The 23,743-nt window shown below is 39.7% G+C and overlaps 1 protein-coding gene across 6 annotated transcripts in view; it reads right to left on the reverse strand.

Annotated features, from left to right (window-relative positions):
* The window catches only part of USP25 (ubiquitin specific peptidase 25), a 146,098-nt gene that overhangs the window by 88,091 nt on the left and 34,264 nt on the right, over positions 1–23,743 (reverse strand). For all 6 annotated transcript variants that reach the window (XM_077819893.1, XM_077819886.1, XM_077819879.1 and 3 more), the window contains exons 2-5: positions 23,062–23,139; positions 21,049–21,193; positions 7,765–7,888; positions 2,190–2,352 (exon numbers count right to left, since the gene is read on the reverse strand). In XM_077819893.1, the coding sequence (XP_077676019.1) occupies positions 2,190–2,352; positions 7,765–7,888; positions 21,049–21,193; positions 23,062–23,139 (510 nt within the window). The remainder of the gene's footprint in view (positions 1–2,189; positions 2,353–7,764; positions 7,889–21,048; positions 21,194–23,061; positions 23,140–23,743) is intronic.

Raw genomic sequence — 23,743 nt, forward strand, 5'->3', positions numbered from 1 at the left:
AGACTCCAAGGAGAGACTGCTGAATTGGAATTAATTTGCAACTGGATACAATTAACTTAGGCTTGAATAAAGACTGGGAGTGGATGAGTCATTACACAAAGTAAAACTATTTCCCCATGTTTATTCTCCCCAACCCCTACTGTTCCTCAGACATTCCTGTCAACTGCTGGAAATGGCCCACCTTGGTTATCACTACGAAAGGTTTTCTCCCCCTGTTCTCCTGCTGGTAATAGCTCACCTTACCTGATCACTCTCGTTACAGTGTGTATGGTAACACCAATTCTTTCATGTTCTCTGTGTATACAAATCTCCCCACTATATTTTCCACTGAATGCATCCGATGAAGTGAGCTGTAGCTTACGAAAGCTTATGTTCAAATTAATTGGTTCTCTAAGGTGCCACAAGTCCTGCTTTTCTTTTTGAGGATACAGACCAACACGGCTGCTACTCTGAAACCTGAGATAAAGAGGAATATCCAAGTTGCAGTGGGAGAGGTCTAAGTTGGATATTCGGAAAAACTCTTTCATTAGGAGGGTGGTGAAGCATTGGAATGGGTTACCTAGTGAGGTGGTAGAATCTCCATCCTTATAGGTTTTTAAGGCCCGCTTGACAAAGCCCTCGCTGGGATGATTTAGTTGAGGTTGGTCCTGATTTGAGCAGGGGGTCGGACTAGACCTCCTGAGGTCTCTTCCAACCCTAATCTTCTATGATTCTATGATCTAGTTTAATGTCTTAAGATGCAGGAGTGGTCTTACAACTTAAACATACAGTATGCAAAGTATAATTAAGAAACTTCTCTCTCCCAATTAGATCTCAGTTATTTTCACAATATTCAACAGCTAATAGATACATATTTTCAAGATATCCACAATCATTTAAAGATGGACTGATTTTCCCTTTAGCCATTTAGTTAAAAAATTTTTAAGTCTTCATAAGCATTATGCATAAAGAATATCTGATATGAGTCTAACACAACATTTCATTAGTTCAGAGACATGCTGCGGTATACTTATTCACCTTGAGTAGTACTTTACTTCTCAAATAGTTCTGAACTGAGCAGGACTGCTCGAGGAGTAACGTATTACTGTGAGTATGGATGGCAAAATTTGGCCCTTCCTGTATAGATTCAAGATTATTTAGACTAGCAAAAGGTCTTTTAGGTCATGTAGTCCATCTTCTTGAATCACCACAGGATAGAACTGACAGATTTCTACAGAAATACAATTCACTCCTATTCTAATCTTGCCTTGATCATTTTCAGTGATGAGATTTTACTTCCCTTGAGAAATTATCTACAGTCTAATTTACTTCACATATTTAACCTATTTCTTAATAGCTTACTCTAAATGATTCCACTCAAAATTTAAACCTGGTATACCAATTCTGGCTACTGAAAACTGCTTTTACTGCTTTTTGGAGTTAAAACCAAATGAGCAAAAATCTCAATTCCTAATTAAGGCACTTGAATTCTTTTCACCTTGTTGCAAAGTGAAAAACATTTTGCATACATAATTATGCCAAACGAATAATTAAGTCTTCATACCAGCTGTACAAACAAACACTTTACCCAGTACCACAGTATACGTATATTAGCTGGGCTAGCCAGACTAATTTAAGACAGAATGACTATGGCTACACTGGCCTTTTCTCCTCTCTTCCAAAGATCTTATCTCTGCCTCTTACCCCAACTTTGTGGTTACCCTACAAACAGTCCATTGTTGGGTGGTGGGATTGCAATGTCCTAAATCAGTAGAACTACAACAACAAAGGTTAGTCAGCCACTCTCCTCCTCCCACCTCTAAGTCATTTGCACATAAAATTTTATTTAAAATATTTATTCCTTGATTTTCAAATACTTTGAGCACCAGAAGCTGCCAAAATAGTAAGTGTGAGCTACAGGCCCTCATTACCTTTGAAAAAAATCACGCCCTTCATCATTAACAAGTTTTGTAACTTACTTTGACACCTCACGTATCCAAATCAGATCAGTAATTCACTATACATACCGCACTAAAGCCAGTATGAACATTTATAGGCTTATGGTAAACAGATAATGCTTAACTATATCTCATTCCTTACCTTTAAGAATAGAGAGGGAAAGTAAGTTTAGATACTGTCCATCACCGCCAGTCAGTTTTATACAAGTTATATTACAACAGAAAGTACAGCTAATCAGCAAACGCACTTACCTGAATAACAGCACTAAACCAGCATGTGTTGCCAACATTCTTTAATCCAACTGGACAACTGTCTTGCCTTTTTCGATCATAGGGGTTTGGAGAATCACTCCATACTTCTGGATGTGTCCTTTTCAAACTTGCTTTATTTTCTGCTATACTGGCTTCTAGAACTCTTAGAAAGCAGAAAGAGAAATGAAAAAAATTAAAAGTAAAACAACAACAGTAAGATAACGGTATAATATGTAGTCACACCTTCAAATATCCACACAGAAATAACTACTAACCATTTGGTAACTTGTCAGATTTATTCTTGACTCAAACACTTTTTTTTTTTAAATGTGCCACAATGCACCTTGGAAAATAAGATGGTACTTTATTTGCAGATGCAGTATTGTAGCTGATTTTCCACTATAAATGGCATTACATAGTTATGCTTATGAATGGAGTAAGCTTTCATAACTTTTAATTCCACTAAATAAAGGAAATTAATTTTAAAAAGTCAAAGACCAATCTTAAAACTGGGTCCTAATTGTTTAGGTGGACAACAACAAAGTGGGAAACAGAAGTAGTTTGAGAATCTGCAAGTAGTCATTTTTCATCCATACTTATCACTGTGCTTTATAAAGAATATCACCACCATTTTACTGATGAGAAACTGCAATGAAGGAAATTTACCTAGCTCACTCAAGATCATGCAGCATACCAATGACAAGCAGATAATGGAATCCATGTTTCTGGATCCCCATTTCCACATCCTGTCAGTGGATTCATTGCCTTATGTAGCTCAAGTGTACCTTGTAGATTAGGAAAAACCCACTCCTCTACCCAGAAAATCTTAAACTGCTCCCATACAGAGTAGTTGGCATATTCAAGATTTTACTACATTCCTTGTAAGAAACATATTGTTCAGATGCAAGGAATTCATCACATATACAGAAGCATAACAAAAGCTGGAGCAAAAGCTCATGAACCCCACTGAGTTCAAATCACTGAGATCTTGCTATATAGGGCACCATAGGGCAGGCATTTTACCTTTCAATTTGGCTATTAACTAAAACAAATTACTTCCCATATTAGCAAAAAATCAGTATTGCCTCTTGAGAAAACCTGAAAGATAAAGGAACAATTTTTTTTTTAAAATTTGCTTCCCCCATCACTGGCATTTCTTTGATAGTGTTAGGAGATAGCTACACTTTGGGAGAAGATCAGCTATTTGATGGTGGCATTAAAGAGAACTTCAAAGCAACTATCACATCAGTTTAAAACAATTTATTGAACAGCAAGTACAACCTAAACTCTGGTTTACAACTGATTTTGGTCAACAATTGTCAGAATGTGTAATACAGTTTGAGAGAGATCTGCTCAGCCCAACCAAGAAAAGGGCAGAGTACCCTACTGTGAATTTCCTAAGCAGCCTTTGCACACAGGGTTCATACAGAGCTCCAGCTGGACTGTAAGACTGGTCTTCCCAGGCAGAAACCCCAGGCAGAGTAGTGGAATTCTGACACCTGCCCAACTACGGCGATCCATTCCCTGGCACAGGTGAGTGAAACTGGCATCCCCTGATCTTTTAACCTACTTACAATAGTTCTGACACCATAGGTTTAGCCAAAGACCAGTACCATTTATGTATTCAGTTCATTTTTAATGATTTTTCTTTTTAGAATTCTCTCTTCCTTTAATAGTAGAGGGTTCATCAATCTGATCACCTATAGGTCTTAGCTCAGTTTAGATAAAGCTTTATTACTAAAGCTGACTTTCACCAGCCTTGTGGCAAATTTTCCTAGTTAGAAATGAATCATCTGCTGGGAGAGGATTAGGCCTAACACTATCTGCCCTCAAATTACAGTGCTTTTATAGTCAATAACCCGAGACTCAAACATCAGCCTCAACAAATTCATGTCACAGTATGAAAGTTAGCTTTCTAATTCCTTAATCCGTTTTTGACATGAAAATAGTTCTCAACAACCTTAATTAGAGTGTGCAAGAACCAGTTATGGCTCAGTAAAACAGCTATTCAACATAAATTACTTGATGGGATATACTGGACCCTCTCAGCCTCCCAACTGTCATCTTGAAATTGCTGCCAAAGGTTAAGCAAAGGAAGCTTGATACGAGGCCATTCTCATATACGTAATATGCTGTGGGACTTATGAGAAAGAATCTCTCTCACACATTGTCTTTGACATGTGGAAGTGATCTGTCAAGATAATTGGGAGGAGGATGTCTTACTTTTGGCTCTGGGTATCATCAACCCTCTTCAAAAACACAGCATATGGAACTGAAAATGGCTCCCAAGAATGGTGCCAACAACCAAAAAAGTTATTATTTAACTGGAAGAGCAAGACCAAGACATGCATCAATCCATGAATCTCTTGATGCATTTTTAGACATGACTCACCGTGTAGGAAAAAGGACCTTCTTAGTTTTAACAAGTAAATTTGGGTATAATCTTGCACTCTTTAGCCAACCAGAAGTCCCACTATCGTCAGTGGGCATTCTGTCTGGGAAAGGGCCAAAATATTGGACCCTATTTGGAAATACTTTCTAGAGTTAAAGAGCTTGATATCTAGAATGACCCTATCCCTTTCTACCATTGCCATTAAATATGGCAGTTATTTACTTGCTCATATTATTACAATCCTAATTATTTTACTCATATTTACACTTTGTTTGAAACCATCAAGTTTTAAACGATATAGCAGATGAGGAAGTAAGTTATAGAAATTCTAGTAAGGACAGCTGCCTGTTTGATAACAGAACACATTAGTGGGCTGAGAAATCTTAAGGTCATTAATATTCAAAGAGCAGTATATTTGGATCATTTTAGTATCGGGACAGGTGACTGAGTTCTGGATACTCTAGGCTTGCTTCTTCCTTAGAGGCAGCTATGGCCAAACAATTTGTGGACCACAATGGAGTTGCTATCATATGTCCTATAAAATCAAAACCTATATTGCAGGAATGTTTGAGAGAAAACAACTGGGTGAGCTTTGTCATGTTAATGCACTGGACTTAAATGCTTTATGGAGAGATTCAGCCAGGAAGAAAAAGACATTTTTACTTTAAAATAACAGAATCAATATTCCTCAATGGTAACAGTTTGTGTGCACGCATGGCCATCTGGGTTGCACTTCTCTCAATAACCTCGAACTGACCAGTCCTAAAAAATATCAATTTAATGCAAAAAAAAAAAAAAAAAAAAAAAACTACTGTAATGTTTCATGAATATAGTGATCACAGAAAATCAATCAATCCATAATGTTCCCATAGAAACCTTAACTCCACCCCTAGCAAACTCATTTGACGTCTGTCATTTGTGCCTTTGAAAATCTTCCCCATAGTGAGCATACATATATCCTTCAATTATTAAAACTGATTTTTTCCAGTTTTCTTTCTTGCCACTCCAGTTTTTATTTGACTTTTGTCTTTCCCTTAGCCTAATAAACAAAGGCAGACTACTGCTTTTGACCTTGTTTCCATTTTTTTTTTAATCAGTTTCACTTTCTGGTTTTCAGAACAGAGCAAAGCTGCCAACAAACATCAAAGGAATGAATGTTAGTATCCAAGGAGAAAATAAACCTATTTGTGTTAGGCTTTCTATACATACAAAAAACAAAACCTAAAATCCTGTCATAAATTGACCATACTATTTCTGTAAACCCTAAGTGTCAAAATTTCTGTATTTGACTTGTGATTCAAATTTAATGTTACATGAATACAGACATCTATAATTAAAAGATAAGCATGTTGATAGTATAAACAAACACTATTTATTTTATTTTGGTAAGGCTGTATATGATTGACCAGAGAGATCCTATATGCTTCTTGTATGTGTGATACAAATAAAATGGCATATTGGTTTGTTAGTTTCTGCCACCAGAGAAAAATACTAAAACATTTGCAGTATTTACTTGTAGATCAGAAGATTAAAAAGGCCACTTTTGGCAATCTTTGTAGTGTGGAAAAGGGACTATGGGTAAAAAGAAAAAGGTCTAAATCTAGAAGACCCTTCAAAAGCAAGAGAAAAGGTCCTGAATAGAGGCCAAAGCAAAAACAAAAAAAGGAAGTCGTCCTGCAAGATGCACCAAACCTTCAGACACAATTATGAAAACAGTCTAACTAAAAGTTCACGAGTGAACTTCTCATATGAAATTAGAGAAAAACAGCTTTAGCGGTCTTCTCATAAATTACTATTTTAGTACAAATTATGACAGAATATACATAAACTGAAACCTGAAGAACAATATCACCAGCCACATTAAGTAACTACCAGGTGCAAATCTCGCTCTTGTCTCAGCCCCTCCTGTCTTCCTAAGGAATGTAAGACATTTTATACTAGTCTAATAATGAGAGGACTAGTCACTAAATAGTTCTTCCCACACAGCTGGAAGGCTCTCTCTAATGGGCATGTTTACTTTTGCAATTAACACAGCTTCTATTTTTCAAAGAAAAATATTGTAGGGAAAGGTGGAAAATTACACTTCAGAGAGGAAGCCTTTTCATTATATCCCTGACTTTGCTAAACACAATGTGCTAAGCAGAACAGTTGTTGTGGTGGATCTCCAAGCTCCAACTCATCTCAGACTTAGGGTAAACGGCCATTTTGAAGAATAAAGCAACAGCTAGAGCAGCTTAACTTTCTGTGGGAACCACAGGAATGCACAGCACACCCCCAAGTTGGGTGCACACTTAACAAGATTACCAAATAACTATTGCAAGTGGGCAGTATCTCATTTTCAAACACTCATAACTTGGGTCAAATCAAAGCTACTTTCCTCCAAAGAAAAGCCATGCACAGCTTGCAGTGAGAACTATATCCACAGCTAATTGCAACTTTCAAGACTCTGTCATTTCAGCTCTACTGCTGTTCACAAAAGAGGTCACAATTTATGTTCCCATTTAAAAAATTTTTGCTAAAAAATTAAACCAAAAAAACCACACCACCAAATCTTCTCCCACCCTTCCACCTTTGGCAAAACCAGGTCTAGAAAATTTCAGTCCAAAATGTGAATGTTTTTCAAAATTCTGACCCTCTAAAACAGAAACAAGTCTTGTAACAAAAAACATGTTGCCACCTGTAACGTGGTAGCTCTTGTTTCTGTTAAAATTTAAGAACACTAACAAAATTATGCTTTTCTGTCACAGAAGTGAGAAAGTGTTATTGTAATAATGAACATTGCAAGCATACGAAGTAGTGCTTAGCTTCTTAACCATATTTTGCTTTTCAACTCTTTCCCAAATACATCATAGAAATGTCTTTCAGTTTTAGGTTTGATTTGAGCAAAAATTGATCAAAGGTCTCTCCTTTCAAACTGGTCCTAGGTATTTAAGCAAATGTGCAGCCATGAAATATACTATTAATTTCTACCCTAAAAATAGAGGGCTGGTTTTTCAACAGAAAGCGTACAGTGCAGTAAACCAACACTCCTGAAGCCAGACGTATCAGCAGCACAACAGATGAAAATTAACAAGTTCTTCTTTATTAGATAGAAGGGGGAAGAAAAAAAAAAAAAAATCAACACAGGCCAATCTCTGATTATTTTAAAATTTTATTTCTGCTTTATGTAAGTTGTTTGTTTACCTGCTAATGGCTTGCTCCTCATCTGTTATTCCAGTCTCCCTGAATGCCCTGTTTGATTCCTCCAAACTCAAGGCAATTGCCCTCTGAAGATCATCTTTATCATCTCCAGTGAGATCAATCACATCTGAAAAGCAAAACTATCTTTCTCAAAATTAAAAGTGAAACAGAATGAAAAATAAATCTTACTGTAGAGGACATAAAACCAGTGTGGACTGCTAAACCACGTTCAAATTCCTCCTCAAAATTCACTTCTTTGGCTTGCTTTCCACCACTAATCTTAACGTCTTCACTACCTACTCCCTCTCCTACTTGATCATTAAAAGAAGGAAGAAAAAGAAAAACACAACACTTGCTCCTTTGTAACTAATGCTCTACAAAGAGCATTTTTCCCTTTTCCAAAGTCTTCCTGTTTCCCAAGTGGTCTCCATCAAATTACCCATCAATGTAGGACTGGTTCTGCAAACCTATAGCTTCCTGCAAAGTCCCTTCTCTACTACTGCTTTTAAGTTCAGTGTTGTAACTGTCTTTATCAAGGCCAAGATACTGCTTTTTCCAAATTACATTTGATGAAAATAGATTTTCCTTAAAGGCTATCTTCAAAGAGAACAGTCACTATTATGGCATATGGAGCAATGTGTGCTGAACGTCCCCAAAACACAGACAAAAGCCCTGCAAATGCTTGTGTGTATATTGTACACACACACACACACACAATTAGATTAGTGATGTAGGTAAGGTAATTACATACATAGGCATTTGCAGGATTAAGACCTAAGCGAGGAGTCAGCACCTTATTAGGCTAAATCTTCCCTTCCCTCCCTTTTTCCTCCCATTCTCCCTCTCACACATTTTTAGTTTGAAACTAAACATGTTGAATTTCCTTCAGTCTGATTAGTAGAAGCATCCACCACAACATTAAATTTCCAAAAACAAAGAAAAACGATCAGATATTGAAATACAAAATAAGAGTCCCCACTTTGGCAATCCATCCAGCCTCTTTTCTTTTACCAAATGAACAAAAACGTTAGGGGCCTATTTCTTACTTTCACTACAACCGCAGACCCCACCAAAAAAAAAAAAAAAAAAGTTATCGGCTGCCAGCAAACATAACTTATGTAAGCTTCCCAACCTACTGTATGTAGCAGTAGAAACTCCTCTTTACTCAGAAGAGAAAGTATATTCTCTGTAGCGGCCCCCCACTGCTCAATTATGCATTCCAGTCAAGCAGAGAAACTCTTCCCAGAGCAGTCAGGCTAATGGGAATGACGGCCAGCTGTGCAAGACTGCTAGAAGGACAGAGGACTGAAGGTATCAGACTTCCCATGGCTGAAAATCCCACTCTGCAAGGCAGCGGGAGGGGGGGCACAGGAAAGAAGGAAGGAACGCATTATTTTGTACAAAGATGACCCTTATATGTGTACCTCTGTGATGTCAAACCCAGAGCCATTACAGTGCCACTTTCACTTTCTTTCCTGTTCTTAAGGGCCAGAGCAAAGTCAGAAAAAGCAGCTATGCCAGGGGTTACTCCAGCCTAAAAGCAATGTTAAAAGCAGATGAGAGGTGGGTGACAGAATGGAGAGCTACAAACTTGGGAGTTTTAGAGGAAAGGAGGTGAGGCAATTTGTTTACATGTCCCCTTTCACTGCCTAGCCTTCGTAACTCATTCCCAAGAGCTTCTCTTTTTAGCCTTCTCCTGATAGATTGGCCTGCGGTGGAGTCAGTATCCATTATTTTCCCAGTCTTATATAGCTGTGGATACTTTCTGTTGAATCAAAATAATACACTGAGTGTGTGATGTTACAATCATTTCCATAGCTACACACCAATACCAAATAGAAGTGGCAGCTAAGGAAGGATTGTTGATATCAAAACGACAGTTCTTTTCTCATATCTTCAGAAATTAGACAGAGCACTGGCCCTTCTCCCACTGCATTCCTCCTCACCAGCTTCCACCAAGGTCTGTGTTATTTGGTTGAAATTCAGTTTAATTTAGATATTGAGCCCTTAGGGTCAGCAACCACGTCTTCTTACCTGTAAAGCAATACACTTAACTATAGCACTCTAGTAATAAACAATAGCAAGAACAACAGCAAAGTAACTCATTTTACTTTAAGTATCTTTGTGATGCTTGGAAACGGTTCCTGAATTGATTTTTTTTTTTTTTTTTTTTTTTTAAGAACATTTAGAGTCTCAGGATTGTAAATCTCACTCCAGAGGGGGCTAAATACATTATGAAATGATACACTCAGCTGATAAGGAAGCAACACTCGACGCATTATGGATTTTAGTATTCTGTACATGCCAATTCAGACAAAAAACCTGGCAATTTACAAATATGGTACCACACCTGCAAACTGAGAGACTTGGCCATTCAGAGCTGGAGTAGGAACACTTCACTGATTATAGATTAAAAAAATACATTAATAAAAATTCCAAAGAAGAGGCCAGCAGTGAAGCAGTTGGGAGTGTTATCCAATGGGCAGCATATTGATTTAGAGCTCTGATTCATTTGTTATTCAAAAAAATTAAAAAAGTAACAATTTCAGTTTCTATCATCGCCAAAACCATTTAATGAAGTTACAGGTCTATAATTTATAAGTATCTGTCGTTCTGCATTTCCCACCCATTTGCTGGTAGTCACTTAGCAACCCTGCAATCTCACTGGAAGTTTCCTATATTTCCAGTTGCAGAGTGCTGGTATTGATCACAACTGATAAAGGATGGTGAAAGGTTAGTTTGGGGTATATTGGAGGAAAGCAGGTTCGAATAAATGGGCATCCCCATTAATTAGGTGAATGTAGGATTATGTTAGTCACTTCTTCGGAGAGGTGGAGGCTTCTGCAGCCATTCCTTTTTCATTGGGGTTGATAAGAAAATCTTTGAGTTATCTGCATCTTATACAAAAATTAAAAGTCAATATTTAAAGTGAAAAATATAAACTTGGAAATCTCATTTTCTTTGCGCACACACACACACACACACACACACACAAACAGCATCTAAGACAAAACACACAGTAGTTTTATCAGTGCAAACTACCCTCCATCGAGTCCAGACATAAGTTCCCATTGCTAAAAAAAGCAAAGGCTGCCAAAATATTTCAAGGTCAAAGTCAATTGACACTTTGCCAGAATTGTATTTTTTTCCTTTTTCTGGTTTATGGAAAGCATATTTTTAATATTTTAAATGTGTACTAACATGTACTATTAGCCTAAATGCTAAGAACGACATCACAAAAATTTACTGTTAATTGCATTACTGCTAATTGTACTAAGAACAGAAGTTGATCATATAGTATTAAAACAAAAAGGAGAATCCCCATCTACGCTTTGTTTCTAAAAATTTTGGTAGTGAAAAGTATTTTTAAAGATGACATGTAGTTACACATCACCAAACAGCTTTACTTTATAGGTGCCTAATCCCAAGCCCACTGATGTCAACAGAAATGCTCCAATTGGTTTCAAAAGGCTTTAGCTCAGGCGCTATATGATTTTCTTTTATAAATTGTACTCACATCTCATGTGTTCGTATGCATTTCTCTCTAAACAAGCAGTTATTACCTATTACTTATCTCTCATCATATACACAGTCACTGTAACTAATTTGGGTCACTGGATATCTAAATGGGAACAGCAGAACCCATAGTTAAAAATTGATGTTACCTAAACTTCCTTTTCTAATGTACTTCGAGGACATCTGTTCTGATTGTTCTCTATATAATGATTCCTGATGCTCCAAGCATGCATGGTGTCCTCCCAAGAAAAATTCAAACAATCTTGTTTTTTTAAAAAAATTGGATTCATATTTTGTAGCTAGTTAATTCTTAAGTGGACTGAAGTCTTTTGGTGCAATACCTTGAAAATGAAAGGGCCCAAGGTAGCTAACTTTGAATTTTGTATAATCATTGGTTAAATTGGCTGATTGTTCCTTTGATCTATGATGTTCTGTCGATCTAGGAGTTTACAGAGTGCTGCAACACAGAACCAGTGGCTTGTGGTTATTGAATAGCGACTTCTACTGGAACATGATGAACCTACTCATTTTAAAAGCTGATCCTTTGACTGATTAAGTAGGAATTTAGATTTTGGAGCGAAAGTTTCTGAACTGAAATACCTACAATGAGGGCTTGTGTCTGGATTAGGGTGACCAGACAGCAAGTGTGAAAAATCAGGACGGGGGGGGTTATAGGAGCCTACATAAGAAAAAGATCCCAAAATCGGGACATCTGGTCACCCTTGTCTGGATTACTATTGATTCATAGATTTTAAAGTAGAAGAGACCATTAGATCATCTGGTCTGACCCATATAACACAGGCCATATGTAGAATTTCACCCAGTTACTCCAGATTTGGCCCTACTAACTTGTGTTTGACTAAAGCATATCTTCCAGAATAGCATCCAGTCTTGATCTGAGCATTTCAAGAGATAAAGAATCCAACACTTCCCTTGGCAGTTTGTTCCAATAGTTATTCACTCTCACTGTGAAAAATATGTTTTATTTCTGATTTCAATTTGTCTGGCTTTAAATTCCAGCCATTGGTTCTTGTTATACCTTTCTCTGCTAGATTAAAGAGCTCGTTAGGACACAGTGTTTTCTCCCCATGAAGGTATTTATACACCATAATCAAGTCACCTTTGGACCAACCCCTTACAAACGACCCTGTAAGAAGCACTGAATTTATTCTCAAACTTTGCAGCCAAATAGGATGCTGTTGTTTTGTCCCACAATAAAATCACCTCTTAATTTTGTTAATAAGCAAAGCAGCTCCTCAGAGTTATGCCAATGGCATTGAAACATCAGTTTGAGTCAAAGACTCAAGAATGCTATATCTGCTGTTCAGAAAGATTAGTTTTGAATGGGGAGGAAGGGGACATGATCTTTAAAAGGTCTAGCTGGGTACACTAGTGACCTCTAGTCACAATTAGCGTACAAAGATGAACAGTGGAACTACAGTTAGAACTTGCTCTTGCTTTTGATATAGTTTTTAGTTTGGTTTTGTTTTTTAATCTAGGCACCAGTGTGTATCTGTGATGCCCAAGGTCCGGTGTTTGAAACCCTCCCATAATAAGTGAAAACATTTCACTTATGCTAATAACCACACCACTGGTCCATTTTTTTCCAACTCATATACTCAGTTTGCTTATTCAGGAAGTTCCCATCAGATTTAAAATAAACTATTCATACTCTAGTTTAACAAGTTTTGTGTTTTTAAGAGACAATTATTGCATTATTTGAGTTCCTAATGTCAAAGATTTTACCAGAGTGAAATCAATGGCGCTGAAAAGAAAAAGCAAATGGGAGGAACCTGGAAGAGTGAGCAGGCTATGAAAGGTTTCAGAGTAACAGCCGTGTTAGTCTGTATTCACAAAAAGAAATGGAGTACTTGTGGCATCTTAGAGACTAACCAATTTGAGCATAAGCTTTCGTGAGCTACAGCTCACTTCATCGGATGCATACTGTGGAAAGTGGTAGAAGATCTTTTTATACGCACAAAGCATGAAAAAATACCTCCCCCCACCCCACTCTCCTGCTGGTAATAGCTTATCTAAAGTGATCACTCTCCTTACAATGTGTATGATAATCAAGGTGGGCCATTTCCAGCACAAATCCAGGGTTTAACAAGAACGTTTGAGGGGGAGTGTAAGAAAAAACAAGGGGAAATAGGTTACCTTGCATAATGACTTAGCCACTCCTAGTCTCTATTCAAGTCTAAGTTAATTGTATCCAATTTGCAAATAAATTCCAATTCAACAGTCTCTCGCTGGAGTCTGGTTTTGAAGTTTTTTTGTTGTAATATCACAACTTTCATGTCTGTAATCGCGTGACCAGAGAGATTGAGGTGTTCTCCGACTGGTTTATGAATGTTGTAATTCTTGACATCTGATTTGTGTCCATTTATTCTTTTATGTAGAGACTGTCCAGTTTGACCAATGTACATGGCAGAGGGGCATTGCTGGCACATGATGGCATATATCACATTGGTGGATGTGCAGGTGAACGAGCCTCTGATAGTGTGGCTGATGTTATCAGGCCCTGTGATGGTGTCCCCTGAATAGATATGTGGGCACAGTTGGCAACGGGCTTTGTTGCAAGGATAGGTTCCTGGGTTAGTGGTTCTGTTGTGTAGTATGTGGTTGCTGGTGGGTATTTGCTTCAGGTTGGGGGGCTGTCTGTAGGCAAGGACTGGCCTGTCTCCCAAGATTTGTGAGAGTGTTGGGTCATCCTTCAGGATAGGTTGTAGATCCTTAATAATGCGTTGGACGGGTTTTAGTTGGGGGCTGAAGGTGACGGCTAGTGGCGTTCTGTTATTTTCTTTGTTAGGCCTGTCCTGCAGTAGATGACTTCTGGGAACTCTTCTGGCTCTATCAATCTGTTTCTTCACTTCCACAGGTGGGTACTGTAGTTGTAAGAATGCTTGATAGAGATCTTGTAGGTGTTTGTCTCTGTCTGAGGGGTTGGAGCAAATGAGGTTGTATCGCAGAGCTTGGCTGTAGACAATGGATCGTGTGGTGTGGTCAGGGTGAAAGCTGGAGGCATGTAGGTAGGAATAGCGGTCAGTAGGTTTCCGGTATAGGGTGGTGTTTATGTGACCATCGTTTATTAGCACTGTAGTGTCCAGGAAGTGGATCTCTTGTGTGGACTGGACCAGGCTGAGGTTGATGGTGGGATGGAAATTGTTGAAGTCATGGTGGAATTCCTCAAGGGCTTCTTTTCCATGGGTCCAGATGATGAAGACGTCATCAATATAGCGCAAGTAGAGTAGGGGCGTTAGGGGACGAGAGCTGAGGAAGCTTTGTTCTAAGTCAGCCATAAAAATGTTGGCACACTGTGGGGCCTTGCGGGTACCCATAGCAGTGCCGCTGATTTGAAGGTATACATTGTCCCCAAATGTAAAACAGTTGTGGGTAAGGACAAAGTCACAAAGTTCAGCCACCAGGTTAGCCGTGACATTATCGGGGATAGTGTTCTTGATGGCTTGTAGTCCATCTTTGTGTGGAATGTTGGTGTAGAGGGTTTCTACATCCATAGTGGCCAGGATGGTGTTATCATGAAGATCACCGATGGATCGTAGTTTCCTCAGGAAGTCAGTGGTGTCTCGAAGGTAGCTGGGAGTGCTGGTAGCGTAGGGCCTGAGGAGGGAGTCTACATAGCCAGACAATCCTGCTGTCAGGGTGCCAATGCCTGAGATGATGGGGCGCCCAGGATTTCCAGGTTTATGGATCTTGGGTAGTAGACAGAATATCTACTGTGCGGATTTGATCTTGTGCTTTTTCAGGGAGTTTCTTGTGTGGGCTCGGGGGTGCGAGCTAGCGATGAGGGGCTGGGGGGTGCAGGAGGGTGCTCCGGGCTGGGGCCGAGGGGTTCAAGGGCAGGAGGGGAATCAGGGCTGGGGCAGGCGCATGGGAGGGCTCAGAGGTGCAGGCTCCGGGCCATGCTTACCTCAAGCGGATCCCAGAAGCAGCAGCATGTCCCCCATCTGGCTCCTCCACAGAGGCGCTGCCCCATCTGCAGGCACCGCCCCAGCAGCTCCCATTGGCCACAGTTCCCAGCCAATGGGAGCTGCGGGGTCAGTGCCTGGGCAGCATGCAGAGCCCCCTGGATGCCCCTATACCTACGAGCCAGAGGGGGGGCACATGCGCTGCTTCCAGGAGCCGTGCAGACTGGGACAAGCCCCAACCCTACTCCCTGGCTGGAGCGCCAGAGCAGGGCAAGCCCCGGATCCTGCTCCCCGGCAGGAGCTCAAGGGCCGGATTAAAACATCTGGAGGACCAGATGCGGCCCCTGGGCCATAGTTTGACCACCACTGTCCTAGACTCAACTTCATGGGATTTCTTTGTTCTTAAAGTGTTACCTTTTGAATGTCCCATCCAATCAATTCCACAGTTCCAGGGAATGTTGTGAGCACCAATGGGCAGTACCCTATTGATTTTGATGAAAATCAGAAAACCAGAAGTGGGAAATAGGTGAATGAGGAGCCTCTGGGATCCAGTTTGCAGACTCAGCACCTTCTAACAGCTTTACTATTGTCTACAGATCAAAGAACCAATTGATGGCAACCACAAACACCATCCAGCATAACGCCAATCCTCATCTCAGTCCATCCCATCATCCCAATATAGTTTAAATTTTGACATCCAGAATGACTCATCTTCCAAACAGAAAGAAGATAAGCAAGAATGGTGGAGGGATATGGGTAAATGGTGGTGAACACTGAGCCCAACACAGGGAGAGAATGAGAGCAATGGTATTGGGTGGGGCACACAGAGCCCATGGCATGTGCCAGAGGGAGGAATCAAGGGACATACAGCCCTTGGCATGACAACAAAGCAGTGGAGTTGCAGGGGGTCCCTGAAATAGAGAGGGAGAAGCGTTTGGCACACATGTAGTTTATGGGAAAAAAGAGGATTGCAAGGAGCCCCTAAGTGTGTGCAGGGAGCTCAGCCTATAGAAGCAACAAAGCCTGTGACCCTCTAGTTCAGGGGCGGGCAAACTTTTTGGCCTGAGGGTAAATCAGCAGTCTCTCCCATTTCCCCTTTTAAGTTTTACTCTGGCTCTTAAACTAACAATATCAATCCCCTTCCAGCAGTGATCATCATAACATGCATCAGGTTTTGGAAATTGTATGGAGGGCCAGTTAGGGGAGGTTGTGCTTCCCCAAAGAACCAGGTGTGGCCCAGTCCCCACCCCATATCACATGCCCCCCCTGACAGCTGCCCCTGGGACGGCTGCCCCATCCAACCTGCCCAGTTCCCTGAGAGGCCCCCAGAACCCCTGCCCCCTCCCCCACCGCTCCCTGTCCCCTGACTGCCCCCCGCTGCCCCATCCAACTCCTCCTCTCATTCCTGACTGCCCCCCCAGATCCCTGCCCCATCCACCTCCCCTCCCCCGCTCCCTGTCCCCTGACTGCCCCCCGCTGCCCCATCCAACCCCCCCCTCCTTCCTGACTGCCCCCCCAGGACCCCTGCCCCCATTCAACCCCCATTCCCCACCCTCTGACCGCCCAGACCCCTATGCACACCCCTGCCCCCTCCCCTGAACTCCCCTGCCCTCTATCCAACCCCCCCGTTCCCTGCCCCCTTACTGCGCTACTTGGAGCACCAGCAGCTGGAGCGAGTCAGGCCAGGCTCTGCAGCTGCACTGCCCCAGCAGCTCGCAGCCCCGCCGCCCAGAGTATTGCGCCGGTGCGCAGTGAGCTGAGGCTGCAGGAAAAGGGGAAGAGCAGGGGAGGGCCAGGGACTAGCCTCCAGGGCCAGGAGCTCAGGGGCAAGGCAGGAGGGGCCCATAGGCCGTAGTTTGCCCACCTCTGCTCTAGTTAATATAGTTCCATAAATGTACAAGGGACTTTTACACTCATAAGATTGTCTCTGCCAGGGGAGCTTAAGAGTTACAGAGAAGAATAATTTCTATACATGAAATGTTTCAGAGTAACAGCCGTGTTAGTCTGTATTCGCAAAAAGAAAAGGAGGACTTGTGGCACCTTAGAGACTAACCAATTTATTTGAGCATGAGCTTTCGTGAGCTTCAGCTCACTTCATCGGATGCATACCGTGGAAACTGCAGAAGACCATGAAATATTTCAGGACTTGAATTTGATACAATTTTAGTGGCATGGGGGGGTGAAATTCCTTTACTTTAGAACAGAGGGGCGTGTGGTTATTTCTGTCAGGCTTGGCTGAGGTCTGACCCAAAGACAATATTTTTCGAAAATGAATTTCTCCCCCTTTCACTGCTTCTTCCTTCTCTAGCCCTGGATTCTTTAAGTTTCTCAATTAAAAAGGAGAAAATAAATACTATGTTTAACAATGTAACAATCCTGACTAACATCCCCAGACAAAAATAAATTGAGGTGAGCTGTTTTAAGTCATGCTACTAAAAGGACTGAACTTCAGGTAGAAAGTGCTTCAAGTGCTCTATAATGGCACAGCATTATTTAACACTTCTGTACTTCCCTAGGTTTGTGTGTTGTTATAGGCGCAGTGCTCCTTCTGCAAAAAACTGCCAGGTCTCTTTTGTAATGCCTGGGATCCACATGACAGCCAAAACCTCTAGATCAGAATTTTTGTACAGGTGTATTGCAACAACCCCAACATTTAACAAGTTTTCATGCCATGGTTTCTATTTGCATACACACAAACCGACAACTACCACTTGCACATAATGGGGATCAAATCAACTGTATATGCAGCTGTTGGTGCTAGAAAACTGCACATGCAGGTGTTGGGACATGCACAAGTGAAGGTTGTATTAAGACTTCTGTAATATGTGGCTTTTGTGTTTAATACTGAATTAATTTCGGATAAGTAGTAAATTATCAAATTTATGAAATATAAAGCATTGTTGGAGGTAGGAGTGGAAACGTTCTTTATTTTCATTAACTAGTCATGGTTTTAAAATCTTAACAATCGAACATTCAATTAATAGCTTTTCCAATTGCTGACAAGCCAATAATTTGCTATAAACAGGGTCGGGACAGAAAACCTACTACTCTTGAGGAACTTCAGTTTCCTAACACTTCCTTCCATGTTGGATAATGTACTTGGTAGCTCAAGCAGATATTTTATTCTTTACTAAGTAAGCATCTTTCAATAGCATAGATCCAGTTAAGCCAATAACCTCAAGAATAAGCCAACAATGCCTTTTTGCTTGACATGCACTCAAAAGCCTCAACAAACGGATATTTTTTGTTCCCTGGTAAGGGACTGAGTTTCCGATATTTATCTATTGACCTCTTATCCCCAGTCTGGATGGCTGAGAAATTATAGCACTCTGCATCTAGATGACTCATGACATCTTAAAATTTCAAATGAATGTCAATGATCAAGCAATAAGGCATGATGTGATGAGTTTATCTTGAGATAATTACACCTTGGTGGGGTATATAATGGGGTTCAACACATTTAAATAGCAAGACACTCATCAGTTTTACACAGTGTTGCAGATTTAAGTGGCATCAACATCCCTCTTCATGGAATGGAATGATGAAGGTTAAAGTAATCATGTTATTGTGTTTTCGTATTTTGTCTTAACCCACATTTGCTTCCATTCTCCTCTCAAATCAACCACTGTCCTATTCCCACCCCCACCATACTCTGATTGCAACAGATTGTCCTGGTGATTTGTTTTGAGCTTTTTCTATTTATAAAAAAACTGAACAAATTTAGTGGATGCGATAAAGGTACTTATCGGCAGAGAGTGGACTGAGCAGAGAATAATGTAGCTTACAAAGTTTCTCAAAGTTCTGCAAAGTCTCCTCTCTTCTGATATGCAAGAGTTCTGCTATCCCAGTCAGGGATTTCTCTTCATCAGAGACAGCCAAAGTAGGCTGAATTGTTTAGTGGTTTTCTCATGTACAGAAATAAACTAGGATGAGACTCCCAAATACATTCATTCTGTGACCTAAAGCTAGCCTGCAAGGAATTAAGGGTTCTCTAGCTTTGATGCCAATGAACTTGAACAGTCAGCAGCAGATAACATAAGGGACGTCAGTCTCCAAAATGTTAGTGTTTTTACTCCACAATGGTTCTTACTTCTAGATTATCTTTCAATTTTTAATCAGTTTCACAGCCATAAATATTTATTTTTTCTAATGATCAGTGCTGCAAATTAAACATGGATTTCAAACTCATAATGTGCTCTATTTCGTGCATTCTGTGGGCCATATTATACCCTCTGTTACATCCTATACAACCCTCTTGTCTCCAGTAAGGTTACATGGGGTATAAATGAGGGCAGAATGTGGCTCTGCAACTGGACTTCTTTCCATCAGTAGAGTAGTTAATGAAACATGAACAACAACAGAATCCAACTCATTATCCCATATCGGTACTTGCTCTGGAATAACACAGTCATAAATATAGCAGTAGCAAATTCCTGTATCTCAGAAAAGTATGCAGATGTAATACTGGATCCATACAGGAAGCTGATATGTTAAGTATGCACCATTTTGGTACAGAAGCTTTTCTGACTTTACCCAGACCTAAATTACTTTAGTTACACAATATTTTCATATTTAATTTATTCTTAGGAAATTCTAATTTTCCACAGCATATCTGATAAATTTTATGAAGGGAGATCAGAAACAGAGAAGATTAAATACACTTTTCTGCACTGTACTGCTGAAAACCTAAACTAGCTCAGTTATTCCAAAACATAAATAAGCTTTAAAATTATATAAATCTACTCTTCCAACTCCAAGTTGTTAGAGACAAAACTAGATTTTCTAATGGATAATGTCTGCTTAAAATAATATGAAACCCTAACCCTGAACAAAAATGTCTTATGTTACCACCACTTCCTGAAATAAAAACTAAGAGCAAAAGCCCATGCTCTTCTAAAGCAGAATTCCATTGACTTCAATGAAGGCATGCAGATTTCCACCGCTTGGGGGTCTGGTGCAAAGAATTTTAAAATTTCAATTTTAGGTTTGTGTTTAGAAGAGATTAGAAACACAAAAACAATATTAACAGAAAATTCAGAAGTTACTATAGAACTCAAATCTATTATACACCATTCAATATACTCTGTTTCTTCCACGTTATTTCTCTTATCTCTTTAGAGAATAATTTCTCCTTTAGGTAGCAAATGCTGAAATATGTGAACATAAAGCATTTATAAGGAGGCAAGACGAGTGTCCTCTCCAAGACTGAAAATACACTGTACACTCTTAACGTAAGAAAAAGGTCAACACAATAAGGGAATAATCAGAAAATAATGCCTCCCGTATGAAACAATCTTAACCATTTTTAATGGTTTATCTTTTTCAAGAGACAACTGCCAACTTCTTAAACTTGGGAGTTAATCCTGAGAGGCAGAAAGCATGCTTAACACCTGCTGTTATCAGTTACCTCATGGACACCACTGACTATCAATATAGGGTCCTTAAAATGCATATGTGGTAACTTCTATAACATTGTATTTATAGCTTTAATATTTATTTTTATTCAGGTTTGAAGTACTCCTGTGTTTGTGGACTTTTGCCTCTCTTTAAAGCTACTTACCCTTCTTGAACTGGCATGCCCCAACCAGGAACCCAACAATGGGAAAAAATATGTTGTAGGTCCAGTTCAATTTCTAACTAATAGCAAAAAGGAAAACAAAAAAAAAAAAATCAAGAGAAGTAACTGAAGAAAGTAAAATTTATGCTGAAACAAACAGGAGCAACTGAAAACCTAGGAAATGTGAAGTTAGGGAATTTACAAGCAGAACTGATGGTAAATCTTGTACAGTCAAGTTCTCAGTTTCTTTGCTTTTAAAATAGTTTATACAGAGAAAGAAATACCTACTTGTGTCTGCCTGGCTGCCCACACTGATGTATCTGTCATTGCCAGGAAGTGCTGTTTGATAGTAAGTTGCTTCCTCCTGCTGAGGAACCTTGGCATTCTTTGTCGTAAGGAAAGTCACCGCTAATTCCAAGTTCCCATTGCTGTCCTTTAAATGTCAACAGAAAAAAAAAAAAAAATGAAGTCTCTTTAATTTAAACAGTAGGCCAGAATGAGTTTGTTATGATCAACTTCAACTGTCATACAACCAACTGCACTTCATTTTTTCCGCATGAAATTCTGGTTAGAAAGCCACAACCTAAAATCATTTTAACTCTTCAGACTTTTATTTTATATACTTGGCTAGTTTCTAATCAAATAATGTTGTGGGCATAATGTCTACTTCCAATTATAAATGACAGAGCAGTCAACACGTTTCTTCTGTAATTACTCTTCATTATAGTTAAAAAGGCACTGTAAATTATAAATTTCAGATGGCATTCTCATCTAGTGTAATTTGGCTCATCTAGCTTCATTGGCTTCAACAGAACTAAGCCAAGTTATGCTACCTGAGGATCTGGCCTTTTATTTTTAAGGCTACAGGTATTCTATTGTTGACCTTTCCTCTAGTCTAAATTTAACCAGGAGTAACAGACATACACACACAGATGTTAAAAATGCAGCCCCTTCCCTCCCCCACCCCCCCATCTTTCGATTTTTTCTTGGAGAAGGAAGGAAAAGGTTGTGTGTGTATTTTTGTATAATAAATTGAAAGGTAAGCTTGAGGGAAGGGGAATTTTGCTTCGTTGTATGGGAAAGAAGCGTGGCGGTTTCTACTCCTGCCGCACCCCCACCCCCCAAAAAATTCAGGTCTTGTTTGCTCTGCAAGAATTTATGACACCTGGAGAACTAGTGAAATGATGTTATCACAAGAGTCAAAAGAGAGCAAATGAGGACAAATTAAGACAGGAAGAGATCCTTATTCAATCTGCTGAAGGGTCTTGTCTACATTAGAAAAGTTGTATTGCTTTAACTAAACCAATGTATTTAACCCACCCTGAGGATGCAGTTATATTAGCATAGGGGTATCTTATACCAGTACAGCTGTTCCAGCATGGAAAGGGGAAGAAGATATATAAATTATAAGGGATATAACTGTTTTGACTCTACAGTGGGACGGTAGAGTCACTAATTACATAGCTTAAACAAAACAAAACAAAAAGCCACCACCTAGCAAATCCTTAGCCAACAGTCAGACTGTGCACAAACTGTGCAGATGAGGCCTGAGATGCTTTAGTTTTTAGTTTTTGTTGACATCAGTGTCTTCAAATTCAGTGCCTAATTAACATTTTGGCTGAATAAATATTTTGTTAAAGATTCATTCCCTGAAAATCTGCCCAGACACTTCAGAGGTCCACCAACACACAACCAGGGAAGACCACACTTCATACTCCTGATATTTCTAAGGTAAAAAAACACCATTGGGAAATAAATATATATATTACACACACACACACACACACACACACTACATATATATAATAATCCTCTCACGATTTTTTTTTTTTGGGTGCATCATAAAATAGCAGGGATGTTAACAGTGATCTGAGAGATGGCTAGAGAATATTTTCCTTCTTTTTAAACACACCCCACCCAACACATCAATTGATATTAATATCTAACCAGATATCAATTTTGTTCTTTCAAATTACACAAGAAGCCATTAATAGGTATTGTGTCATTTTTCCACTAAAAGGGAAATGCCATAGGAATGAATCAGGATGCTACCTTTACTGCTCTTTTTTGATTAGATGGATACGACATCCAAGCACTACCCCCTCTGCCTGACCACACACCAAAAAAAAAAGTTTCCAATTTATTTTTCACATAAGGAATTATTAGGTCTTGCCTCCTTACACTGAAGAATGTTGTTCAGATCTTTAGTAGAGCTAGACAGTGACATCACAGGAGGCTAACTTACAGCATGTGCACGTGCTGCTTCCCATTAGTTAGATATTCATTAAAAATCCACCATACCTTCAAGGCCTGTTGCAGTACTTGGATGTCATTGATACCAGTGATCTCCCTCAGCTGATTCAAAAATGTCTGCTGGTGCTGTAAAAAATAAATAAATGGTCAGAATAATGTCTACATAATGGCAAAATAATTGTGTTACTTTAATTTGGTCTAAAATAGTGTACCCTTGTAAATTACAGAAAGATATATATTGTATACATATCTAGAAGGTAGGAGAGTTAGCATGAGGGATCATATATTTTAGTTTTCCCCATCATTTATGCACCTTAATACATCAGTAAAAAGTTGTCTAGGTATCTGTATTTCTTTTAGAGATACAAAAGAATATTTTTTATGCACAAAGACAGATTGCATATTCCTTTACGCATTTTCCTGCTCTCATGCTGTGCACTCCAGAAAGTCAGGGAGCATGTGTGAAATTTCAGATTGCATCCACTGGCTTCTGACACAAAACCACAACTCCCCTTGGTGGCCCTTCCCATACTGCTTTTAAGGGTGCTGAGGAGTAAGTAGGTTATGTAACAGAGGGAATGACTGGCTGGCTAGCTGCGAATGGTCTCAGCAATGAGCTTTGGAGACCCAATTATCTACTGTCTGTGTTCACTGTAAACCACCTCCATGCCAATCCTGCAACTGGATCCATGTGAGCAGACCTTTGCACCTGTATGGAGCCTCACGGGCT

This window comes from Eretmochelys imbricata, chromosome 1 (genome assembly GCF_965152235.1).
Source record: "Eretmochelys imbricata isolate rEreImb1 chromosome 1, rEreImb1.hap1, whole genome shotgun sequence".
NCBI lineage: Eukaryota > Metazoa > Chordata > Testudines > Cheloniidae > Eretmochelys > Eretmochelys imbricata.